This window comes from Lynx rufus, unplaced genomic scaffold (assembly GCF_022079265.1).
Source record: "Lynx rufus isolate CCGP_SWC_20201006 ecotype Redwood Valley unplaced genomic scaffold, mLynRuf1.p SCAF_2, whole genome shotgun sequence".
NCBI lineage: Eukaryota > Metazoa > Chordata > Mammalia > Carnivora > Felidae > Lynx > Lynx rufus.
The window spans coordinates 123,487,817-123,512,820 of NW_025814834.1; the positions used below are offsets into that span (position 1 = coordinate 123,487,817).

The following is a 25,004-nucleotide window of genomic DNA, read 5'->3' on the forward strand; positions in this document are numbered from 1 at the left end:
CCTCAACCTAATAAAGGGCATCTATAAAAAAAATCTATAGCTACTGTCATATTTAATACTGAAAGACTGAATTCTCTTTTCAGATGATCAGAGACAAGGCAAGGATATCTACTCTCACCATGTCTATCAACATGGTACTGAAGGTTCCAGCCAGTGCAATGAAGCAAGCAAAAGAAACAGAAGGCATCATAATTTCAAATAAAGAAATGAAATGATCTCTATTTACAGATGACATGACTATGCAGAAGATGCAGTGGAGTCCATAAAAAAAGCTTCCAGAAACTCAAAATTGAGTTTAGCAAGTTTATAGGATACAAGCCCAATATACAAAAGCCAAGTATATCTCTATATACTATCAACAAAAAATGGAAATCAAAATTTTAAAAGCTTATCATTTTAATCATCAAAAACATGAAACAGTTGCAAATAAATCTGACAATATACTGAAATTTACAAAACACTGCTGAAAGATTATTAAAGACCTAAATCTATGGAGAGATCTACCTTGCTCATTCATGTTCCAGAAAACTCAGTATTGTAAGGATGTTAGTTCTCCCCAAATTGATTTATACATTTGACACAATCAAAATTCTGATGAGCTTTTTTAACTTGATGAGCTCATTCTAAAGTTCACATGGAAATGAAAAGAACTTAGAAAAGACAAAACAACTTGAAAGAGGAGGTTGGAAGGTAACTACTCTGATTTCAAAACACTCCAAGCTACAATTATCAAGTCTATGTGGTATCGATATTTTAAAAAGATAAACAGATCAAAGGTACAAAACAGAGCCCAGTAATAGACTTATAGGTATACATAAAACTAATCTTTGACAAGGTGCAAAGGTAATTCAGTGGAGGACAGACTTTTTAAGTGGTGCAAAATCAACTGGATATCCTTACGCATACACATACACACAAAACACCACAAATTTGATATACTTCACACCATTACTTATTAAAAAATTAACTCAAATCACAGACCTAAATTTAAGGGTTTATGTATGAAAAAAACCCAAATGTCTACCAATATGGAATGGATAAACACACTGTGTATACTGATACAATATAACTCTAGTTGGCAATAAAAATGAGAGGTATTAATATATGCAACAACATGACCAAGTCTAAAAAAATAATTATGCTGAGTGGCAGAAGCCAGATTAAAAAAATAAAGAACAGATAATATGTGATTCCATACATTCTCGTAAACGACTGGCACGGGGTCTAGAAAGCTGGACAGATGAGAGTTTCTGTCCAATCTGCCTTTTAATGGCTGAATAAACTTTCGAGGATCACTCATTCTCTGATTCTCAGTCCCCCCCTTGTCAAATGGGGATAATTACACCTATAGTTAACCTCCCAGTGCCTCAGTTTACCCATCTGTTCAACGGGGATACTAAAATTACCAACTTCATAGCATTCAGACTAAATGAGTTAAATTTGTAAAGTACTTTTTCTTTTAATTTTCTAAAGTTTACTTATTTATTTAGAGAGAGAAAGAGCACAAGCACGGAACAGAGAGAGAGGGAGAGGGAACCTCAAGCAGGCTCTGCACTGTCAACATAGAGCCTGATGTGGGGCTCAAACTCACAAACCATGAGATCATGACCTGAGCTGAAATCAAGAGTTGGACACTTAACCAACCGAGCCACCCAGGTGCCCCTGTAAAGTACTTTAAAATAAGGCCTAGCACAAATTAAGTGCTTCCAATTTACTTAATGACTATTTAGTGAGAACTGTGACAGGCCAGGCTGACTTTGAGGATTACTGTTAACAATAATATGCTACTATACGGCTACTTTAAGGCTCATTCTACCTGGGGGAAACAAATCCCCAGGGTAGAAATGTTTCCAAGGAGAACTATTGTGTAAGGTCAGTGAGTCAGCCAGGGGTCTACACTGGGCGCTTCCCTGACTACTTGTCATTAGTTACAACTTGGACTTATTATTGGTAAACTTTGGGGCTCTTTTTCAACCAGCACTGGTCTTTTTCTGCTCGGTGCTGTTTAGTAGGAGTTTCCTGGTGCTGGGAAGAAGGCTCCTGGGACGGCCTGAATTCAGGCCTGTTCCAATCCACCAGAGGAAGCCTGAGAGCGGGGAGCACCGGGCCCTAGACACAAGCGCTTCTGGGACTATCAGGCCAGCAGGCTGACTTCCCAGGCCACTGGCCCAGCCCAGTGGGAGGGAAGAACCGGATCAAAGAAAGAAAGATGCCATGCTCCGCTTTATCCACGGGGTGGAGTACTTTAGCCAAAGAAGGGACCTTTGGAGGCAGTGAAGTCCTGGGAGAAAGATAAGCCCAGACTTGTCCAGAGTCACGCCCATCAAACCCTCCTCCGCAGGCAGTCAGTCATCAAACTTCTCAAACCTGAGGGCTGTGCCAAGGCCTTTCCTGGTAAAAGAAAATCCTCTACGAGCCTCAGCAAATTTAAAAATTTGAGAGCCAAAGAGGGACCAGGGGAGACCAGTGAGTCTGACCCTTCCCCCCACAAATGAGAAATATGAGGGCCAAGACGGGAGGGAGGAGTCCTGACCGAGGTCGCACTGCCAGGCTGCGTCAGACCAGCCCCGAACCCAGGTCCCCCGGCCGCCTGTCGTCTGCCGAAGCTCTCTCGCTGGGCTGCCTCCGGGTCGTTCAGACGGGGTCTCTGCCCTGTAGACCTTCCAGTGCAGGTGAGATCCCATCCACATGTTTCACTGGGAGGTGCAGTCTGAGCGCGGAAGAAGGGGGGGGGGGGCGGACACAGCCCTCCGCTGGTGGAGTTCCCCAGGTCTGGAGCATGGAGGCTCGCGCCTTCCCCCTGGGCAGCCTGCTCGCGGCTCCCTCTCTTCTGCTCCCACGTCCCCTCCCAGAGGAGCTTTCCTCAACCACCCGTCCAAAGGTGCCTCCACTTACCCACGGTCTCGGACTCTCCGTTGTTCTCCGTTGTTCTTCAGAGCATGTGCCTCTATTTGTCCTTACGTATGCACACACCATGCGCGCACGCGCAGGCTTACACGCATGCGCGCACCTACACCTTCATGTGCTTGCGCATGCGTGCGCACACCCCGCGTTTACGTTTTGCTTGTTTGATCGTCCGTCGAGGTTATAAACTCATGTAAAATCAGGTTAGTGACCAATCCCCAGTACCCAGAGAAGTGTCTGGTAAGTAGAAGATGCCCAATAAAAATATAATTAACAAATAGAGGGAAGACCATGGCTTCAAGTCCTGATTAATCTGTGAAATAAATTATTGTAAAGATCAAATTAAATAATATATGCAAAATCACTCTGGCACCTGGCGAGAATAAAGAATTGGAAGGGATTAGATTAGATTAAAGGACTGTAGGTAGGGCCCTCTCACAAAGTGGAGAACTGGCAAGAACAACGGGCCTGCATTGTGATAATAATTAACATCTATTTGCATTTTTTTGTTTGTTTTATCCCTTCCGGTTTAAACAAAACGAAACGAAAATACTGCTACAGGCACATAAGGATACACACACTTCTGCACAGTCACAAACTAGGAGTGTGTGGGGGTGACACACTGACTGGGGCAGCAGCTAAAACCCGAATGAGAGGGCTGATTTCGTAGATAGACACAAAATTGACTCAGAAATGTCCAGAAGCATTCCCTGTTTACAAAATGAATTAATTAAGGCTGGTGAGCAAGAATGCAAAGGAAAAACAAAAAGAGGAAAATAAAAGCAGCCAGAGAAATGACTGGTACCTAAAAAATAGACCGTGGACAGCGAGAAACCTGATTTCTACAACATGTGTCCTCGGGGCTGAGCTGCAAAGCCCCCAGTAGAGTCCAGGATCTGGGGACTGGAACTTTCCACACTAGAGCTTCTTTCTGTTAACATGCAGTTGGTCAGAAGCCAGACTTGAAGGCTTAAACTACATTTTCCAAATGTATTTCTTTTCCTTGGTACTTTTTATCAGTTTCAAGTCAAGAAATTCAAAGACTCTGACTTTAAATATTTCCAAATTTTTCAGTAAAATTTTAAAAACCTTTCATATTAAGAAAAGTGGGGCATATTCTAAATAAAGGTAACCCCGTGAGATTGAGACAATGGGAACAGGTTTGGGAAACTGACCTGGAAAAGACAAGACATACATTGTTTCACTCGGAAATCTTGTTCCTGGGAAATTTTCTAAAGAAAGCAGAGATCTCTGGTGCTTGCCAATGACCTGGAAAGTTAACCACGCCTTAGAATGGCTATTTTTGGCTCCATTTTTAAAAGCAGAGAGAATTCACCTTTAGAAAGAACTGAAGGTTTTCACGTTTTCACTGATGGGTTCTCCAAGGTCCTGGCTTCCTGGACATGAAAGTGTCCTGACAGCTCCTTGTCACCCTACTTCTCAGCATAAGGCCCTCTGGATGTAGAGGAGGGGCCTGGTCTTCCTCGAGTAGGATGACAAACCTCTTTTCCTTCAATCCTCTGTAAATGTTGTGCATGAATGAGTCCTCACTCTTTCCAAAGCTGATTTTCCAACCAAAGGAAGACAAAACTTTGGTCCAAATTTTAAGAGCCATAGACCACTCTAAAGAGTGGAAAGACATGATTGGGCTGTTGTTTGACCAGAAAGGATGGTCGAGGAACCACTTAAGAAATTGCCCTGAGTCATAGTGAAAGCAGCCAGCAGCACCTGAAATCCTCACACTGGCAGTTAGGAAGGCTATTTCAGACAAGTTGCTGATCTCTCTGAATTTCAGTTAGCTCACCTGTGAAACGAGCGCTTATCAACTCTGCCCCAATTGCCTGCTTGGTTCAAGGAGAAAGTGGACCGGAAAGGATTCACAAACCACTATTATTAGAAACTGACAAGTCTTATAATAACCTATGTTCCACCATCTCCAGTGAGAATGAAGTAAGTATAATAGCTACCACGCACCTGCTTTGTACAATGCTTTTCCATCTCTGTGTTCCAAACCTTACAATAAATATAGTCATAATTATCCTCATGTGACAAGGCAGGGGGAGGAACTGAGAACCAGAGAGAGTGAGTGAGGCTTCAAAGTGCATCCAGCCATTAAAAGGCAGAACGGGGATTGGAGCTGTCATCTGTCCAACTTCCAGACTCTGTGTACCAGTCTGTCTTTAATGAAGAGGAAAGGGACCAAAATGACACATTAGGGGTTAAGGTAAAAAAAGAGATATAACAGAGATGGTCTGTCATAATCTAAGACAGTTTAAGAGAGTTTCTGAGGAAGACTGTTGAACTTTTACTTTATTTAAAGTATTTTAAATTTATTTTAAAATGGAGATGGGTTTTCCTGGTGTCAGCAGTGTTCAGCTGTGGGCAGGGGTGGAAGGAGAGGAACTGAGGCCCCAGGGCGGGGGGTCTGACAGGGAGGGTGTCCCTGTATCCCTTGCCCAGTGCCTGTCAGGGCCATGTGAGCATGGCACAGAGGCCACCCGGGGCCCAGTTCCCAAGAAGAGAGGATGGGGGGCAGGGAAAGGCAGGTGCAGAACGTGAAGTCCGCCTGGACTGGACTGTGTGAGCAGTGAGTAGGTAGGGGGACAGGCAGCCCACCCAGAGGGGACAGGCTGACTTCTCTTCTTAATCGAACGATTCTGAGGCCTGGGTGGCCCTGTGTACATGCAGACGTCTCCACTAGCTTGTCTCGTTTACGGTCCCATCTCTCTCCCCTCTCATCTTTTCTCCCTCCTTGAGTTTCTCTTCCCTGACCTTGCTGTCCTCCTTATTCCTTGTGCACGAGTTCTCCTCTTTCCCTCCTGCCTCCTCCCTTGCTACCCCTCTGACAAACTGTATCAGCGAATCCCTCAACAGTGTCATATCTAACTTTTTTTTTATTCATTGCATGATTTATTTTTAGCCTGAGACAACTGCATCCTAAAAATGGAGTTCCTGATGAGACAGGGGCTGGGCCCAGTTATGCGAAGTATCTGGGGCCTGGCCCGGCCCGGCCCTCAGTCTCCGCACGCCTGTGTCCTGTGCCCAGGAGTACTAGTAGCTGGAGCCCAGGCAGTGGAGAGTTGGTCCTCCAGGCCCAGGAGGGATAGAGAGGAGGGACCAAATCTGCCTCTCTGCTCCCCCGCTTCTTGCAACCAGACCTCTGAGAGTCTTCCGGCCACTTTCCTGCCCTCAGTCTTTCTGGGAAAGTGAAACGAAAACTGTTCCCAGATGAAGAGAACGCACCTGTTCATCGTGGGGGTCTACCTGCTGTCCTCCTGCAGGGCAGAAGAGGGACTCAACTTCCCCACGTATGACGGCAAGGACCGCGTGGTAAGCCTCACTGAGAAGAACTTCAAGCAGGTTTTGAAGAAATACGACTTGCTCTGCCTCTACTACCACGAGCCCGTGTCTTCAGACAAAGTCGCGCAGAAACAGTTCCAACTGAAAGAAATTGTGCTGGAGGTAAGCAGGGGGCATGCTGACCACCTTGTCCCAGCAAGCACGGGCTGGCCAGCGGCCTGGGGATGTGGGAACGCAGGAGCGGAGACTGTGTCCTGAAGTCCGGCTGCATTTTAGTCTCATGTGAATCTGAAGATATTTTTGTTGCAAAGCTGGGGTGTGTGAACAACGCAGGGTGGGGCCTGACTCCTAAAATAGGGACAATCGAATGTGTTGCACAATGCATGGGTCTGATTTAAAATCTGTCCCATGATGGTCCTCTTGAGTTTTCAAGGGCAATAGTCCCAGCAACTATTTTTCTGAGATAATTTTAAAAGTTTGGTTAAGTGGCTTGGTGAAATGCAATTCAGAGACGATTTTGGTTTCATTTGGTGTGCTAACTCCCCACTCTCTGCTCCCTGAACTTTTGCCGCAATCCTGGAGAGACAGGAGGCTTTTGACCTTGCTTCTCTCCATGGGTCAGCCGGGGAATATCACTAAGTGATCTTCGTCTCTTGTGATCTGGGTTCAGTCAACATTGCACAGTGTACATGTGTGAAGATCTTTAGCTGCACATTCACTAATTAACGGGAATTTATTTATTTATTTATTTATTTTTATTTTTATTTTTATTTTTTTTTTTGCCTCAGAAAGTTCTTGGTGTGAGTTCAGGGCAGATGCTGAAGTCAGTTCTTGTTTTATCTACATTACATGGCCTGTCTGTTAAGCCTGGCACTGTGGGGCCCATCCTCTAATCCTTGGTGAGGGCTCCAGGGCCAATTCCTGCAGCGCCTCCTGGACAGTGTAAGGTCACTTACACTTCAGGAGCACCTGTGAGTGCCAGGAATTCTAGTAGTCACCAAGATCCCTTATCAGCCCCGTGCCCAGCCCAGGCACAGACCTGTGGAAAGAGACATTTGAGAATTACAGCAGCTTGTTAACTAGCACCTCAGAAAGCTCAGCTTAATCAAATATTGTGATTACGAGAGTTACCATGTATGAAACTCATATAGATTTGAATCTTAAAAAAAAAGATTCAAATAAACTCCATGAAAGCCATGTGACATATAGTCAAATATGTTGGATACTTTAAAAAGTACTTCAGAATCCTCAGTGTCTCCCGATCATCATACAAGCACCTATTCTCAGAGCACTTATATGTGGCGGTCTGGTCATTACAGAGAGCTCAGGTTGACAAAAAACTAAGCGTTTAGAAAATATCACCACTACCATTATGTTTTGTCTCAGGCTTATCCTGGGGGCTGCAAGTGGACGTTCATCTTGTGGGTTGCATGCAAAGAGAAAGCAGGAACAGTTTTTAGATCTTTGTGCTATCTATGGGAACATTGCAGGCTGGAAAAAAACCAGGACGTATAGCATAGCTGCTACTCAGCCCCTGAAATCCTTGCTCATATCATTGTCTCTGTCTCAAACTGCCATACTCAGTTATTGAGAGACTGAAAAAGTTAATTGAAGGCATAAAGATCCTACCCTATATGCTCATCACTGTCTGGCAGCCTGGAACTCAAAAAGAATGCTAGTACAAGCAATGACTTCCCATTTCTGATGCCCCATCATATTAAAACACATGTGCACACACACCTACACATGCACACACGTACACACACTCTCCCCCAAGAATGTATCTCCCGCAAAGACCTAGGGCCCTGAGAAGACACTTTCCCCTGGGCTCACCATCCCTACACGCCCCTTTGATCCAAGAGTGCCTGGCAGAGACCCATAGGACATAGTTGGTGCCCTGCAGGGTGCTAAAGCTGAGGTGGGCATCCTTAGGGGAAAAGGACACAGAACTTGGGGTTGGGAGATCTAGATTTATATTCTGGCTTTGCCTTTCCTGGGCACATGACATAGGGCAGGTTGCTTAATTCCTCTGGGTCTCATTTTCTCATCTATAAATATAGAAAAAACCATCATATAGGCCTAAGAGATAATTATGTAACGATAATTAAGATTTATTGAATGCTTACTGTTTACAGAGACGGTTCTAAGCACTTTGTATATGTTAGCTAGTTTAATCCTTACAGTATTTCTGTGACATAGGTACAGTTCCCATCCCCATTTTACAGGGGGATACTGAGGCACAGAGAAGGTAAGTTGCCCAGGGTCACCCAACTAGTGCAGGCAAAGGTGGTTTTAGCCCCTGCACTGCAATATTACTAGAACCAAATGAGACAGTGTTCAGTTAGCTGCTAGATACTCTGTTGAGGATCGCTTTGAGTCTGCCTTAGAGTTGCTCTGCCGTGGGCCCAGACCTGGTGAGGCCAGCTGTATCACACTCACGGTTGAGAAGCGCATAGCCCTGGAGGGAGGCACTACTTATGCAGATGCCCCGACCAGGCAGGAGACCATGCTCCCTTAGTGAGGATGGAGGTGAGGGGTGGGAATGGAGGGAGGTTTTGGGGGTGTTGGGGGTACCTGTCAGGTGCAGGCTCTTTCTCAGAGTCCAGGACAAAACTGATTCCAAGAATCCCATGGGTAGAAAGAGAGTGACTTAAGCCTCTGCATTTTCTTCATAGTCAAAACAGTTATTTTGTCCTCTGAATTCCCTGGACCTGAGACCTGCATGAAGGGAAGTATGCTGCCTGTTCCAGCACGGTGGCTTTAGGGGGATAAGAGGCAAGGACGCAGCCCCCAGCCAATGCCCACAGGAAGTGAGGTCTCAGCCATGGGTGGACAGTGCAGGGGACAGTTGGCTCCTCTCCTCCAGCCAGTTCAGGAAGGTGGCTTCTGGTATCTCTGTGTCATAATTCGCCACAACCTAGTACTCAGGGACACATACACAACGGAAACACAGATTTCATGGGACAATACTGATTATTATTTGGAGAAATACTTGGGTTTTTAACAAAATTCTTTTGTCTTCTGTTTTATTCTTTCTGTTCTAGTCTATTCTGTTTGTCTTCATTAAAAAAAAATATATTGATTCCAACCTATTAAGTTGATTTCATTCTACAGTTATTAGTTGCTATCCCCCAGTTGAAACACCTGAGACATCTTTAGGGATTAGGAGCTCATGACCTGTCATGTAAGGGCCACCCCATTCTGCTAAAAACCCAGAGGAACTATGGTCATGCGTATATTTTGCCCGCCGTTCTAAGGGATGACAAGAAAAATGACCCAGAAACATCCCCCTCCACAGGGTGAGCAGGTCACTCCCTGACTCAGGGTCTTGAATGCTGATCAATCAGTCATTTGTCTGTTACTTAGAGGGTGGGTCTTGGGATAGATGCTGTGGACACAGGAAAATGAGACCCTCAGGTGGCTCTTGACCTATTATGGAAGAAGGGCAAATAAAAAACTATAATGCAATGGAGTCACTGTTAAGAGTAGAGCAACTTAGGAGGTACTCCCAGAGCACAAAGAACAAGGGCCCTGCTTCCCAGGAGAGACACGGAAGGTATAACAAGGAAGAACTGGTTTGTGAAAACGAGGAAAATTTACCAGGCCAATAAGCAAGGGCTGGGGAGGGAACCGCAAGAGCAAGGATTCTGACAGCCCTCAAGGATCTTCCCACCCGATTTTCCTAAAATTTGCCCATGAGGGTCTCATTCCTTTAGGGGAGGATTTTTCTCCAAACACAGTTAAGCCCGTCTGAGAGTAGCAGTCCTTTAAAATGTTGCCAGTCACTTATACCTGCATCTGACCACGTTTGAGTCCCGTGCGGGAACAGGGTTTGACAAGGGGGAAGAGGAGTAGGGAAAGAATAGAAAGTCACTAAAAGCTTGGGCAGAAAAAGGGCAAATTAAATGTCACCAGGTGACACCGAGCTCAAACTGCATTCCAGTTTGGCCGGGGTCTGGCTCTGGAGGGCACCAGGGGCAGTGCGTGGTAGCTAGTTCTATAGAGACGTTCTGTAGAGGCTGGCTGAATGGATGCCATGTTCGGTGAAACGTTCTCTTTGAACACCATCTAGATTGTTCTGAACCTTTACTTCATAGCCGTGGCTTTGTAGTGACAGGACTCAGGCAGCTGGGAATCCCGATTCCTGGTTGGGCATTTTATCCACAAAATAGCACATGCTCACTTAGAAATGTTGGAATATATGGAAAAGGAAAAAGAAGGCAATAAAAGCATCCACCCAGAAAGCAACACGGTTCACGTTCTGATAGATTTCTCCCCTGTACTTTCTGTCTATATGTAAACGTACAGTTTTCAGTGAGTTTATACCAATTATACAGTTTTATTTCCTGCTTTTTTCACTTCAGTACATTGTATTTCTGTGTCACGAAAGAGTTTAATATTCTTGACAAACAATGTTAAGGCTGGCCTAGCACTCCATGGTATGACCATGCATATTCTTAAGATAAGTTGTCCATTTGGGGATGCTGACATAATTTTCAGTTTTAAAAATCTTTGTCTGTTGAGGTTTTCATTGTAGTGTTAATGAAAATTTTTTGATTTTTAGCGAGATGGAATGTTCCCATAAAATTATCTGCCATTTATATTTCTTTCTCCCATGAATTATTTTTCGGTGCCTTTCCCCCATTTTCCTGTTGAGGTGTCAACACAATTATAAAGGGAGTTGCCATGCTGTATGCTGTTTCCTCCAGCTTCAGCCCAGACCATAACTAAGTTACACCATAGCAGCCAGATTCTGTTAGCCTCACCGGACTCAGGCACAGGAGGAGGATGTGCCCGGTGATTTTGATTCCTCCTTGTCCTTTTGTTTCTTGCTTCTACTTTTCCCTTGAAACTGCCGTGCAAGTTACTGCTGCTATCACACACTCTAGAAAGGGTGTCACAGAAAGTCCTCCAACATCACCCATCTGTCTTGGGTCGAAATACTTGAGAAGTGGTGCGCTCTAACATGGGCTTCCGAGTCAGGTAGACCTGGGGCCCCGTTCCCAAGGAAGATGCCCCTCTGCATTCGGGCTCCATGTTGGTGATGTAGAGACGGCGGTGGTGGCTTGGCAAGAGCACAGCTTCTGGCAAACAGGAAGTACTTCACAAATACCGGCAACTTGCAGTCCACACTCCACTCTTGAGTCACGATTTTAGACGGCCCCAGCCTAACCCTATCACTTCACAGACTGAGGACACCAGGCCATTTTCAGAGAGCTCGGGATTTGTGACACGGTGCCATGTTGCTTTTTCGTAAGCAGCTAAGCCCCAGAGAGGACGAGTGGCTTGCCCATGATCACAGATTCTTGAAGCACCCCCTCCCCATGTTCAGCTCTCCCTCTGCTCTCCCCGGCTTTGCCAAGTCCGTGCCTGATGCACTAATCTTCGCCAACACCGTTTATTAACTAGACCCCTTCCACATTTTCAGTCACAGTGCAGACACTCAGCTACCGAGCCACCCAGGCACCCCTCATGTTCAAAGCTGATACTATTAAGTGTGTACATGTGTTTTGTGGGAGCATGCAAACAGGCCAACCCATAACCGATATATATTTATTGGATTAGGAGAAGCCTTGGGGGATCTTCTCAGGCAAGTTACTGAGCGATTTGGAACATGAAAATAAGTATCGTGAATCCCTGAACAGAAATATTAATTCACCAAATACCCACTGCTCTTACCAGACTCTGAGTAACGTTAGCATGAATAAATGAACAAATGAGCCAGTGAACGAGTGATGAACGAGCTGTGCCTTCCTCATTGTGAACAGTGAAAACCGGTTCAGTTGCTGAGGGGGAGCTAGGTCCCTTAGGCAGTCCCTAGGGCGGGCAGCCCAGGGTCCTGCAGGAACAGCCACACCATCCTGGTAGTTTCATGCCAGGTTGACTTGGTATTCCTGTTATTTTCAACAGGCCTCAGCTGGGGTGTGAGGTCCGAGGCTGCTCCTCTGTGTCCCCCTCTGGGGACCTTCTCTTCTTCCTGCTTATGGAAGTCCGACTTCCACTCACCACATGAAAGTTGCTGCCATCCACACACAACCTGCCCAGTGGCTTTGTCCTGGGCCCTCTTAGATATTGATTGCAGGATGGTCACATAAAATTATTGGAAATGGCCTATCCACCAGGAAGAAGACAGCCTGTTGTTATGACCAATTTTCCAGGACTGGTAAGCAGATTATTTTCCAATAATTTTAGATGGTGACTCTGGCACAGATTATGCATGAGGCCCTATGGGGCTGGGGGAGGCCGGTTCCACCATCTGTAGCAGAATCAAGGATCAGAATCCTGGGCCATGTCAGCCTCTGGGTTCTGCCACTATTTAAGCAAATCTCTTGCTGCTGCTGCTCTGAGTCTACCAAGGTCCCTAACAGACCGAGCTCCCTTCTCTATTCAGAACCTAGTCTCCTAATCGATTTGCACATCAGTGAAATATCTTTGGCTGGGAGCACAACCTCTTCAGACCCGCCAGTGCGCCCAGCGTCATTGACGTGACTCTCGTGTGCGCTTTCTGAGCATGGCCGTCCCCTTACATCTGACCTCAGTTGAGGGAGCCATGCTCAGGAAAAGCAGACAACTGGAGTTCAGAGTGCCGAAATTCCCTGACACTTGCTTTTGGATCCAGGGCAAGTCACAGATGAGCCCCGCATTTTGCTCCTCTGCTAAACCAGTCGCGTAGTTTCTATCAGTGAATGAGAAGACTTCAATGAAAGCAGGTGAATGGAAATTTCTGATAACATTATAAGAAGCTGTACACGTATCAGGTATTATTATTTGGTTATGCTGATTACTGTTTAGGAGGTTCATCTATGTAGGATGCCTAATTGAGAGTCTGAAATATATACCCAGTGCTTATCAACTGCTAATTCTCTTCACCTGTTGCTCGAAATTTAGACTGTGTTCTTGGCCGGTTGCAATAGGTCTCAACCTTGGCTGCATATTGGAATCACCACAGAATTGTTAAAAATACTGGTGCCTGGGTCTTCTCCCCCCAGATCCTGATTTCATTGATGATGAGGTAAGAGATGATATCTATGTACTACAGAATTTAAAAGCTCCCTGGGTGATTCTCGCGTGCAGCCAAGTTTACAGGCACTTGAGACTTGATGCTCAAAATGTGGAACCCAGAGCTGTTCCAGTGACATCACCTGGGTGCTGGTTGCATTTAAATGGCATTTCCCAAGTGATTCATAGGCATGTTAAAGTTTCCAAAGCATAGTACTGGCCTCTTGGGTTAGAGAAATTTTCTAGATGACCAGAATCGTGTTGTAATTGCTTGACCCTTTGTCTCTTGCCTCTCTCCAGTGCTATTGGACCGGTTAGCACACCTCTGGTTTGAACTGCTGGGATAAGTTGGTTACTGGGGCTGTAGGGATTCAAATCTGCTCTGGGTCTCACCCAAGCCTCCCAGTGCACTCCCACTGTCCTCTCTAACAGTCAGTGATTCACACTTTGGACCTCCTTAAAAGGGGATGACTGGGCTCATGGGAAGCCTTACCCTACCTGAGAGGTTTCCCTTTGAGTTACAGGGTTTTCTAAGGTCAGATCAGAAAGTAAAATCTTCAGTCAGAGTCTAGCATTTTCCTTCAGAAAGACGAAAAACATCTATTGGGTTGCTGTGTTGCATTGCCCTTTTCTGCCAAGAAATGACAAATCAGAGAACCCTAGAGAATAGGGGATACTAAGGTGTTATACCATGTTTAACAGGAAACTATGAGAAAACTGGTTACAGCAAACTCGTGAGTGTTCTATAATGTGAAACTTAGCCCATGGCTCCCCAAAGAGAAACATTCACCCTTTCATTGATCCATCAAATATTCATACCCGCTTCCTTACAAAATGCAGATGGCATGGCCCCTTACAGCTAAGGAGATGTTCTTTCATTAATACTAAGAACTCACCTTCAAAGAACTTTAGTTCTTTGCTTAAATGGCATCTTATGAAAGAAGTTATTTCCCTGACCTCCTACACAGATCACTCTCTGAGCATTCCTTTTGACCTGTCTTCCCTACTCTGTCTTTTCTCCATAGAGCTTGGCTGGCACGGTGCCCGTTGTGTGACGCCCTTAGAGAATGTAAAATCCACAAAGGCAGAGGCAAAATGTTCTCTTCATTGCTGTATGCCAGCACCTACATTAGCATCTGACTCATGGTGGGCACTCAGCGGTGTTTGTTGAGTGAATGTTAAGTGAACAGAAGAGAAGGAGGAGAAGGGAGATAGCACTTGTTATGAATTTACCATGAAGCGTACCCAGTATGGGCGCTTTATATATGTTACTTTGCTTAACTCTTAACAACATTTGTTCACATCATCTGCAAAGAACTGATCCTGAAAGTAGACTGCTCAAGGTCACAAAGCTATAAAATGGCAGAGCATGTTTCAGGATTTGAATTCATGTCTGTTTGGTTCCAAATGACATGTTCCTTCCACTAAACCAAGGAACAGCTGAAAGGGATTGCTTTGTGTTTGTAAGCAAGGCCAACTTAAAAAGGGACAAGAGTCTTTAGCTTGTATTCTGGATTCTCACCCATGCTTGAGCAACATTTAATTGTACAATTGGATTATGTTGAACCAAAATGACCAGTGTGAGCAAATGGGCTAATGCTTAGCACCTACTTGGGATTTAATAAAAATCCAGAAAACACTGGATGGATGGATGGATGGATGGATGGATGGATGGAAAGAGAGGGAAAGGCAAGCAATTATAAATGTGTTGCCTATATTGAAAATATATTTGTCCTTGATCTCTTTTTAACATGAAATTTATTCCAAAAAAGCATTGAGTGGAATAGTATAAAATTAGGTTGACTCTGTCAGATTCAGGGACCTGTTTGTCATCTTTGCTTAGTCCCATTGACATAGGGGTAAAACTGATTTTTTTTAAACCACGGGACTCTCAGTCCCAAGTATATATCCAGCATGGGCAGAAACTTCTGGGCTCTGTGAGGCTGACCCTGCCTTCAAACCTATTTAGCACTGGCAAATGTCCCCATGATTGCATTCCTAAACCCCAGGAGAGGAAGGCAAAATTAAGTTGCTGGAGTCGAGTAAATCTACAGATGGAATGATGTGGGAGCTGTGGGCAGAGAATAGCAACACACACAGGATTCAGGTATTTCTTCCAACTGTTCACTGCCCAAAAATGGCATTCTCCAAACTTGCACCTGCTGCCCTCTGTAAAACTGGATGAGGTCAGGCTTATTTTGGTTTGGCTTTGGGAACGAACCCTCACATAAAGCCAGTCCTCTCTCCCACGATGTATAACCATGCCCACTCTTAAATTGCAGATCTCCTTAGAGCCCAAGTGCCGCCCAAATATTTGATGAGAATTTGCTGTGCACTTCCCAGGGGCAGATGTTGGAAAGACAGAAGTGCTATTATAAGATCATGGCTTGAGTTGACGACAGTGAAATTCTTCCTTCCATATAGAGATGGAATAGAGATTCACAAAACGGAAAACACACTGTTGACTCAGAACTTCTAAACCACTGGAAGTTTCTTCTCTCACTATGTTACTCAAGTCTGGCCATCAAATCCCTTAGGTAGACCTTCTCCCAAAGTTAAACATGTTTAAATGGAGACGTGAGATACCATGAAAGTCACCACTATAAAACTATCATAAGATAAAGCAGTAAAATAAAAAGTCAAAAATAAAATGTTTCATAATCACTCAGTTTTTCTTTAAAAGCAGCAGCCCCACTCTCCTGTAGTTTGAGTCTCAGTGGTTGGTGTGGAGGATTTTTGTATAATTGACAGCTCGGCCTTAGCATCTAAAATGACTTCTTCCACCAAGAAAGCCAGCCGTCCAGAGTACTGAGTCTGTACAAAAAAGCCTCAGAGGCTCCCTCTTCTGAAAACTGGATGTGATTTTATCCAGATAAGCCATTTCTGTTTGGACAGCCATGCAGGAAGATGGCCAGTGCGCCATCTTGCAGCATGCTGGGCTGGGCCGGCCAGACCCGCTTCTGAGTGCCCGCAGAGCCTGTTCCAGGAGTGCCTGCCTGCTGCCCGGTGCCCCACGCCAGACCGGCCTCTCCTCACCATCTGCTGTGTGCTGGGCATGGAGGCGGGCCAGGCGAGCCAACAGGTACTCCCTCACATGCTCACCTGCCTGTACCTCACACCGACACACACGGCCAAGTTGGCTCAGGACACCAAACGTATCTGACCACACTCACCCGATTTATTTATGAAGACAATGAGAGCATCCCCCAGACTCAAAGAAAAAAGTGGACACAACACATAAACGGGAGCCCTCAATATCCCCTGGCAGAGAAGCACACAGCTCGGAGTTAGACCCACCTGGTTGGAGTCCTTGCACTAGTGTGTGACCACAGGCAGGTCACTTCACTCCTCCAGCCTTCCTTTGTAAAATTAGAAACCGCAATACCTTCAGCACAGAGCTCTTACAAAGAGAAACAAGGGGATGTGTAAAGCGACTGGCACATGTTTGGCGCACAACAAAGGGCTGTTCTTGAAACTATTGGGTACGTGAGAGCATGTTGCTGTCCCCACGCTTTGGATATCCATGCTATTTGTTGTCATTAGCAGATGCTAGCAGAACAGACAGTGGTCAGACATTTGATACGGTTCAGCCAAGCAGCAACAGGCTTCTCTTCTGCTTTTCACCACGCGCTCTGGGAGCGACAAGTCAAAGAGCTCCTGGTCTGCTCATTGTTTTATCTTTAGGAAGCTTCTCCGTCAGCTGAAGCACCTCTTGCATTGTGTGTGTGTTTTTGGATGAGGTGCACCAAACTATGGAAGTTTTAGTTAGAAAACGGCTGGTCTCTGGGGCCCCATTGGTTGAGCGTCCAACTTCAGCTCAGGTCATGATCTCATGGCTCATGAGTTCGAGCCCTGCGTCAGGCTCTGTGATGACAGCTCAGAGCCTGGAGCCTGCTTCAGATTCTTATCTCCCTCTCTCTCTGTCCCCCACCTCTTGTGCTCGTGCTCTCTCTCTCTCTCTCTCTCAAACATAAATAAAAACGTTAAAAAAAATTTAAAAAGAAAAGGGCTGGTGTCTCTCTGGCTTCCAGAACATAGTGACTACTTTGTGGGACTCCCTTCTAAGGCAGGCTGAGGAGGGAGCTACCAGAAGAGGTCAGCTCCGGGACTGCCAGATGTCATTTTCACAGCCTCTGGGGCACAACAGAACCCCACTGAGAACAAGGTTAAAGGGCGCGGCCTGGTCCCATGTCAGTCAAAGCCATTTTTTTTTTTAAAAATTCCATTCCAGCAATGTTTTTAGTGTGAAAAGGGAAAAACCTGGCCTTTCTCATTCAGTCTGTATGGACATCGCAAGATGCTATGTGATAAAAGATTGTGATTATAGGTTAGAGACCGTTGTAAGCCGTGGTTCTCAATGTGTGGGCCTGGGACCAGCAGCATCAGGGTCACCAGGGATGCATTGCTCATCATAAATGCAAGTGCATGTCACAAATCCCATCCCAGACCTGATGAGTCAAAAACTCTGAGGTGGGCCCAGGAAATCTGTGTTTTCACGAGACCTTCCTCCAAGTAATGCTGATGTGGGCTCGGATTCACTAACTACCAGCTCAATGTCATGGTGTTGCCCCAAGTGACTTTAGAGGGAACAAACCTTCCTTAAGCACTTGCTCCCTTGTAACCTCTACAAGAATGAGATCTCATCTGTAGACTAGAAAGTTGAGATGGGAGAAGTTGTGACCTGCTCAGAGTCTCACAGCTGATGACTGGAGCCTGGGTTTCTCTAAGACCCAGGTGCAGGAGTAGAATGTAATGGGGGAGACCCGGGGCTCCGGAGCCACAGTGTCAGGTTGGGAACCCAGCTATGTTACTTAAGCACTGTGTGGCCTTAGGCAAGTTGTTTGACCTCTCTATGCCTCCATTTCCTCATCTGCAAACTTCTACTCTTATGTGGGTTTGGGGAAGATTCAATAAGATAATTCATGCAAGGCCTTGGAGCATAGAACAAACACCCAATGGGTGATACTTTTATTATAGTTGCTCTACTGCTCTCAACATGATAGAGTGTAAAACACACAGCCTTGGCCCTTGGGTTTCTTCCCTGGCATTGACCAAAGTGAGAGCCTCACAGTGCCAATAAAACAGTCAACAGCCTCCCTCTTACCCCAATAATCAGAGGCCACCCATTCCAGCCCCAACAGGCCCCAATATTTACTTCACTCTCATAAAATAGCTGTTCCATTCCCTTGCCTGCTCCCCGCGTGGAGACATCACGTGCAATGCCCAGCTATACATAGCCCGGGCCTCATTTGAGGGTGGTGGAAAGTGACAGGAGATTACCGGGGATAAACATCAGCTCTCCGGTTTCAAGGGAGGACACACAGTTGTTGAACTGCTTGACACGTTGCCAGATGGTATCAGGGACAGTGGGTGAAAACAGTTTGCTTCTTGGCTTACATGGGAAGAACAGGATTACAGCCAAGGTATTTTTAATGACTGGCCTGAGGGACGTTCACTTGGAGCAAAGATCAGTGATACTTTTCCCCAGGCTCCTCAGTCCTCCCTTTTCTTCGGATTCTTGACTTTGCAGAAGGTATCCCCCACACACACTCAGTTCCCTTTAATGGAGCCACTGTCTTTCCTCTGCTACCCCATGCCTTCCCCATCTTCCCTCTGACCATGAAATGCAGTATGAATGTAACTTTCTTCAATCTGTCCCTGGAGTTGAGGCATGCCACAAAGGGACTGGACTTGGAGGGACAAATATGGGGCCCTGGTGTTCCGCATATGGTGTCCTGAGGCCCACGGGACGTGCCCCACACGACGTGCCTCCCAGTGCTGCTGTGCCACTCTCTCCTACCTTTCATGGGCAAACTTCTTAAACAAGTGATCCACACCTGCTCTAACGTGTCCTTGCCACCCACTCAAATGCTTAACTCCCAGTGCTTTGGCTCCTGGCCCAGCTCTTCTCTAAAAGGTCACCAGTGACTTACCAGTCCTGATAGGAGACCTCATGGTGGTCCTACTGTCCGTGACTCCTCCCTGCAATATTCGAACCGACCACCTGCTGCTTCTCAAGCCACTCTCCTCTCATGACTTTGGAGTCACTACGCTCCCTGTCTTCTCTGATTTCTGCCCCCCACTCCTCTCCACCTCCAGAGCGGGCTCCTCTCTCTTCCTGCTCTTGCCTCCTATGAGGTGGTCAGTCTTTGACCCTGTGGTTTCCTTACCCACTGTTGTCCCTGAAGATGCCACCCACCCTTAAACTTCCACCTCTCACCTCCACCACTCCATTTGGGCCCTCTCCCCCTGAGCGCCAGCTTGGCACCTCGAGCTCTTGGCTGGACTTTGCCATGAACACATTGCATCTAAATCCAAGCTGAGAACCCTGCCTCCGGTTCTGGCATGCCCTCCTGATGCCATTGTTTTGTCCTTCACCCCGTTCCCTGGCTGGAGACCCTGGAGTCATCTTGCCTCCTCTTTTTGTGTGGTCTCCCTCCCTTCTCTCTCCAAAGCCATGGAAGAGTGGCCAGTCTGATGGACTCTTCGCTTGTGGCATCACCACTCCATCCACTGCGGCTGCCTCAGTCTGAGATCAGTCATCTCCCATGCAGACAATGGCATCAGCCTCTCAGCTGGTCACCTTTCCTCTCCACTCTTCTTTCTGTCTGTCCGGGCTATGCCCTCAGATCAACCCTCCTCAAGCTCAAATTAGCCATATCGTTCTCTTACCCAAACACCCCCAACTCAGAACTGCTCGTCCTAATATTCACATCCTTTACACTCTTTCTCTCGTGTACCTTAAATACACCACTCCATTCAGTGCCCTCAAATAAGCTTTCTGTTCAAGTAAGTCAGCCTCTTCTACATCACTCTGCACGTCTGCATCTCCAAACCTCCACTTCTGCCATTTTGTCTTCCTGAGATGCTCTCGCTGCTCTCCTCTGCCTATCCACACACTCCTCCTTGTTCAAAGTCTAGTGGGCCTCTCCTTTTCCAAGGAGCCTCCTCTTTCATTCGTTCATTTACTTAAAAAACAAATGGTGTTTTTATCTACTAAAAAGTAGAGATGTAGTTCTAGCTCTTCTGATACTTCAAGGAAAGTCAGAAATCTCAATTTCCATATGAAAGTGCTTAATTTAGAAATTTGTGCACCATATTGTAAAGATGGTACCTACCATAGTCCCTTAAAATTGCAATTTATAGGTTACTTCATGTGCAACATGGATGTGAAATAGTAACATTCAATGTGCGGATACAAAAGACAGTAACTATTCTACTTTTCAGAACAGATTTTGGCTGTATAAATAGATTTTCCTGAAAATCAGGAGTTGAATGTGATATCCTATGAATTTGGGATTTAAATGATAGGCGAAAAGTATGGCAGTGTTTATCATATTTTCATTTTACAGATGAATTCAGTAATATAACACGTCCATCAGTTAATGTAACCAGATGACTTCAATATATCTTATTTTTGTCTTATGAAAATATTCAATGAAACAATTATTAAGATATATTAATCTTAAGATATATTATTATTAAGATATAACTGCCATATAACATTGTATTTGATTTAGGTATACAATATAATGGTTTGATACATGTATACATTGTGAAATGATCACCATGGTAAGTTTAGTTAACACATCCATCACCACAAATAGTTGCTAATTTTTTCCTTGTGAGAACTTTTCAGATCTTATTCTCTTAGCAACTTTCAGACATACAACACAGTATTGTATACATATAGTTATATATATATATATATATATACATACAGTACAGTATTATATATACATACAATATAGTATTATATATAATATAAACATAGATAATATATATGTAAATATGTATAATATATATATAAAACTATACCCATTATGCTCTATATTACACCCCCAGGACTTATTTGTCTTATTAGTGGACATTTGTACCTTTTGACCCCCTTCATTCATTTCACCCACCCCCCCTCCCTGCCACCCCACCTCTGGCAACCACCCATCTGTTCTCTGTATCTATGAGTTCAGTTTTGTTTTTTGTTTTGTTTTGTTTTTGGATTCTACATTTAGATGAGATCATACCAAAAGCAAGGAACTAATGTTTTTTGAGATCCATTCTGGTCAGGTACTATACTGAGGAGAGTATGGGGAGAAAAACAGAAGTGGACAGAGAGCTGACAGGCTATCAAATGAGTAGGTATAGACAAATGATTGTGTAGGTTGAGGTATGCTTATGAACTGAGAAAGAGGTATGAAGGCGAAGCCCAGGCTTCCTTGGACAAGAGTACAGAAGGCACCCAATTCAGACTGGGGGTCAGGGGATGCCTTTTGAGAAACTGACATTTACGTGTAGACTTCAAGGATAGTAGAAGTTGATAGGGGTGCCCGGCGACTCAGTTGGTTAAGTGCCCGTCTTCAGCTCAGGTTGTAATCTCTCAGTTCATGGGTTTGAGCCCCGCATCAGGGCTCTGTGCTGACAGCTCGGAGCCTGGAGTCTGCTTCGGATTCCGTGTCTCCTTCTCTCTCTGCCCCTGCCTCTCTCTCTCTCTCTCTCTCAAAAATAAGTAAAACATTAAAAAAAAATTTTTTTAAAAAAAGGCTAGTAAGAGTTGGTGAAATATGAAGGAAAGGCTCTTCTTGGAAGAGGGGTGGGGGCGTGGAAGCAGGGCACGTTCCGTGCCTTTGTGTGACTAGAACCAGGCATTTCTGGCAGACAGCTGCGGCCGGTGCCCAGCCTTGGGCGTGGGGACACAGCTGAACGAGGATACCCTGTACAAAGACCTCCTGAGGCAGGAGACAGCTTGACGTTTTGAGGAACTGAAGAAGAGGGTATTAAGTAAGAGGCTGAGTGGCCCCAAATGAGGTTGCAGAGGCAGGCAGGCCAAACTGGGCAGGGCCCTGTTGGCCACGTTAGGGATTTGAGAGTTCATTCTGAGTGTGTGGAAGTTAAATCCACGCTGCTTATCACAGCCCCCACTAGGCTCTGCATGGTTTGACCTCCCTGCTCACAAGCTCTAAGTCTCCATAACCCTTGTTTTCTTTAGTACCTACCAGGTAATTTTTCATTAGCTTCTCCCTTAATGAAATCACACGGTCCTTGATGCTCTAACGTGTCTTACACACTTTTGTTTAGCACGTACCTTGATCATAGCAGGTCCTCAATTCATAGTTCTTGCTTTCTTTCCATTCCAGTCCATTCGGCTCTGATCCTTTGGAATTGGCACAAGGTCCAGAACCTTATCCAGCTGTCATAATATTAAGAACAAAATATAACATTTATTTGGCACTTACCGCATGCCCAAAGCTGTGTCAACAACTTTGCATGCATTATCTCATGTAATCTTTACAACAGCCTTGTGAAATAGGCTGTAATCATCCATATTTTATAGCAGAGTCACAGCACGTAGGGCCAAGTCAGGAATCCAGGTCGCTGATGCCAAGTGCTGTATTCTTAATGACTGGGATAAACTATTTAAAGAAGAGACTCATTAATTCATTTAAAGATGAGATCTACTTTGATTCCATCAATACAGAGGTAACACTGGTGTAATAAATATCTATACAATGCAATATAAAGTTAGAGAGAAAGGGTATACTATCATATATGCTTATTTACACTGAATTGTGCATATTAATTAGTACAACTTTTTTTTTATGAAGTTAGTTTTGTACTCAAAAGAATCATCTGGGGTGTCTGCACGGTTCAGTCAGTTAAGCGTCTGACTCTTGATCTCAGCTCAGCTCTTGATCTCAGGGTCATGAGTTTGAGCCCCGTGTTGGACTCTGTGCTGGGTGTGAAGCCAACTTAAAAAAATAAAAAAATAATAAAATTAAATTAAAAAAAATAGAATCATCTGTGGTCAAAGCAAATCCTAATGTTTCTGGAAAGAATAAGCATTGCACCAGTGCCCAGGACTGCATATGCCAACCAATAAGAGATGACCCCAGTCTCTAGGACAGACGACAGAGAAGTAACCAACCAACCAAACTAACAAAACCAGCAGGGGAAAGATGATAAGTCAACAGGAGAAAATTGCAGTCAGATGGGATGAGAGTATTCCATTTTTCTTGGAATTTAGGAGACATATTGACTCTATTTTTTCCTCTTCCTCATGTTTGTAACTCTTAATCACTGTAATTAGTGACAATTGCCTCTTCCCACTTTGGCTCAGCAGTCCCTTGAACTTATGAAGTGCAGAGGCCCATCCATCCATTCATCCAAAGCATGCTGAGTATCTCTAAGGAGCTAGATGAGAGACCCAAGGCACAAAATGGGGTCCTTCCCCTTAGGGAGGAGAGATGGACAAAACAGAAGAGACTTAGACATGACTCTGACTGCAAAATAAGTGTCAGAGAGCCACGCCCCTGCCATGGGCTATTGGAATTCACAGAAAGGAGGCTGGAGTGAAAGATGAGCCTGGAGCTGGCTTTACAGCCAGGGGCGCCAAGGCTGGCAGCAGCTGAGAGAGCGCAGTGAGCTGGGCTGCGGGAGAGTGGGGAAAGGAACATATGAGCTGGAGATTTAGGATCGGAGCAAGGGCGACGCAAGATGTTGCCAAGTGCGAGAGGCAAACGATGTCCGGCCAGCCCCCATCAGCCTGGCAGGGATTCTTGGTCCTGGGGAGACTGGGTCATGTCAGGACTCAGCCCAGGGGGGCCCGGACTTTCACCACAGACGTTCCCCCCAACCCAGTTTCACTGCTCTCTCTTGGGTTGCTGCCAGCCCCGGCCACCCTTGGCTCAGCCCATGAGGGGTGCTTGCGAGGGTTGATGGGAGCGATGACAGAGCTCAAGTGGGCAGGCTTTGGGCCTAATCAGGGTGGGAGGCGAGAGTGACAGACACTGTCGGGACTGTGCCAAGGAAGAGGTGGGCAGGTCTCAGCTAGCACGGGTTTCTGGCCCATCTGTGAGTGCCGGCTCTGTCCATCCATCCGATCCTAGGACAGTGACCGGCTATGCTTAAACAGGAAACCCAAGAAACAGAACTCAGCTTATTTGAGATAGCACCTCTCACTCATATAGGTTCAAAAGTCACATATAAATATCAATAAAGTAATTGGAGACTATGCTTTTCATGCCTGGGTTTTTGCATCGGCTTAAAACCCAACAAAACATGGTGGCATATACCTAGGAGAGGTCAGTTAAAACTTCTGTGTCATTCTCATAGTTAATCTCTTATATTCTTACTATTATTAATATGTCTCTCCTATGCCTGAGGTAGAGGGGTCAACAGAGCCACATGTGGGCCTGAGGGTCACAGGTGAAAAAAATTACACCGTATCACTTTTGGATCAACTGACAATCATTTATAGCAGTGCTTTCTAGAGTGTAGTGTGAAATCTGCTGTGTCAGAATCATGAGATGTGGTAGTGTGGCTTGTAAAAATGTAAATTTCTGAGCCCCACCCAACTCTGTTCTCTACTTTCTGGTGCTGAGGCTCAGGAAGCCCCATTTTAACTGGTGATTTAAATGCATGCTATACTTTAAGAGCCACTGCTAATGGCTCCTGCGGTAGGAGTAGGGAAACTTAATAGTATCATTATTAACTTTGCATGATAGACAAGGGGGCATTTAAATCAACATTTTGATAGCACTAAGTAGGACAGAGTGGCTTGTAATGACAACCAGAAAACTCTTTCAAAAACGACCTTGTCTAATGAATTGAATGCAATAGGCTAAAGCCAAGTGACTTTCCAGAAATATTAGCCTGTTTAAGTATTGAAGGAAAGATCAAGATGAGTCATAACATAAACACTGATAATGATGTCTTTCATCCAAAGCCTGCTTTCCCTATTCTCAGCCAAAATCCAAGAAAGGAGAGAAAACTGCCCTAGGGGCAGATGGTGCCATTTGTTGTCT

At 45.2% G+C, this 25,004-nt stretch overlaps 1 protein-coding gene across 1 annotated transcript in view; it reads left to right on the forward strand.

The window, feature by feature from the left end:
• The first annotated feature begins 6,068 nt into the window (after positions 1-6,068).
• Positions 6,069-25,004, forward strand: part of CASQ2 (calsequestrin 2) — a 63,498-nt gene continuing 44,562 nt past the window's right edge. Inside the window, exon 1 of the mRNA XM_047084927.1 lies at positions 6,069-6,366. Within this exon, the coding sequence (XP_046940883.1) occupies positions 6,133-6,366 (234 nt within the window). The 5' untranslated portion in view covers positions 6,069-6,132. The remainder of the gene's footprint in view (positions 6,367-25,004) is intronic.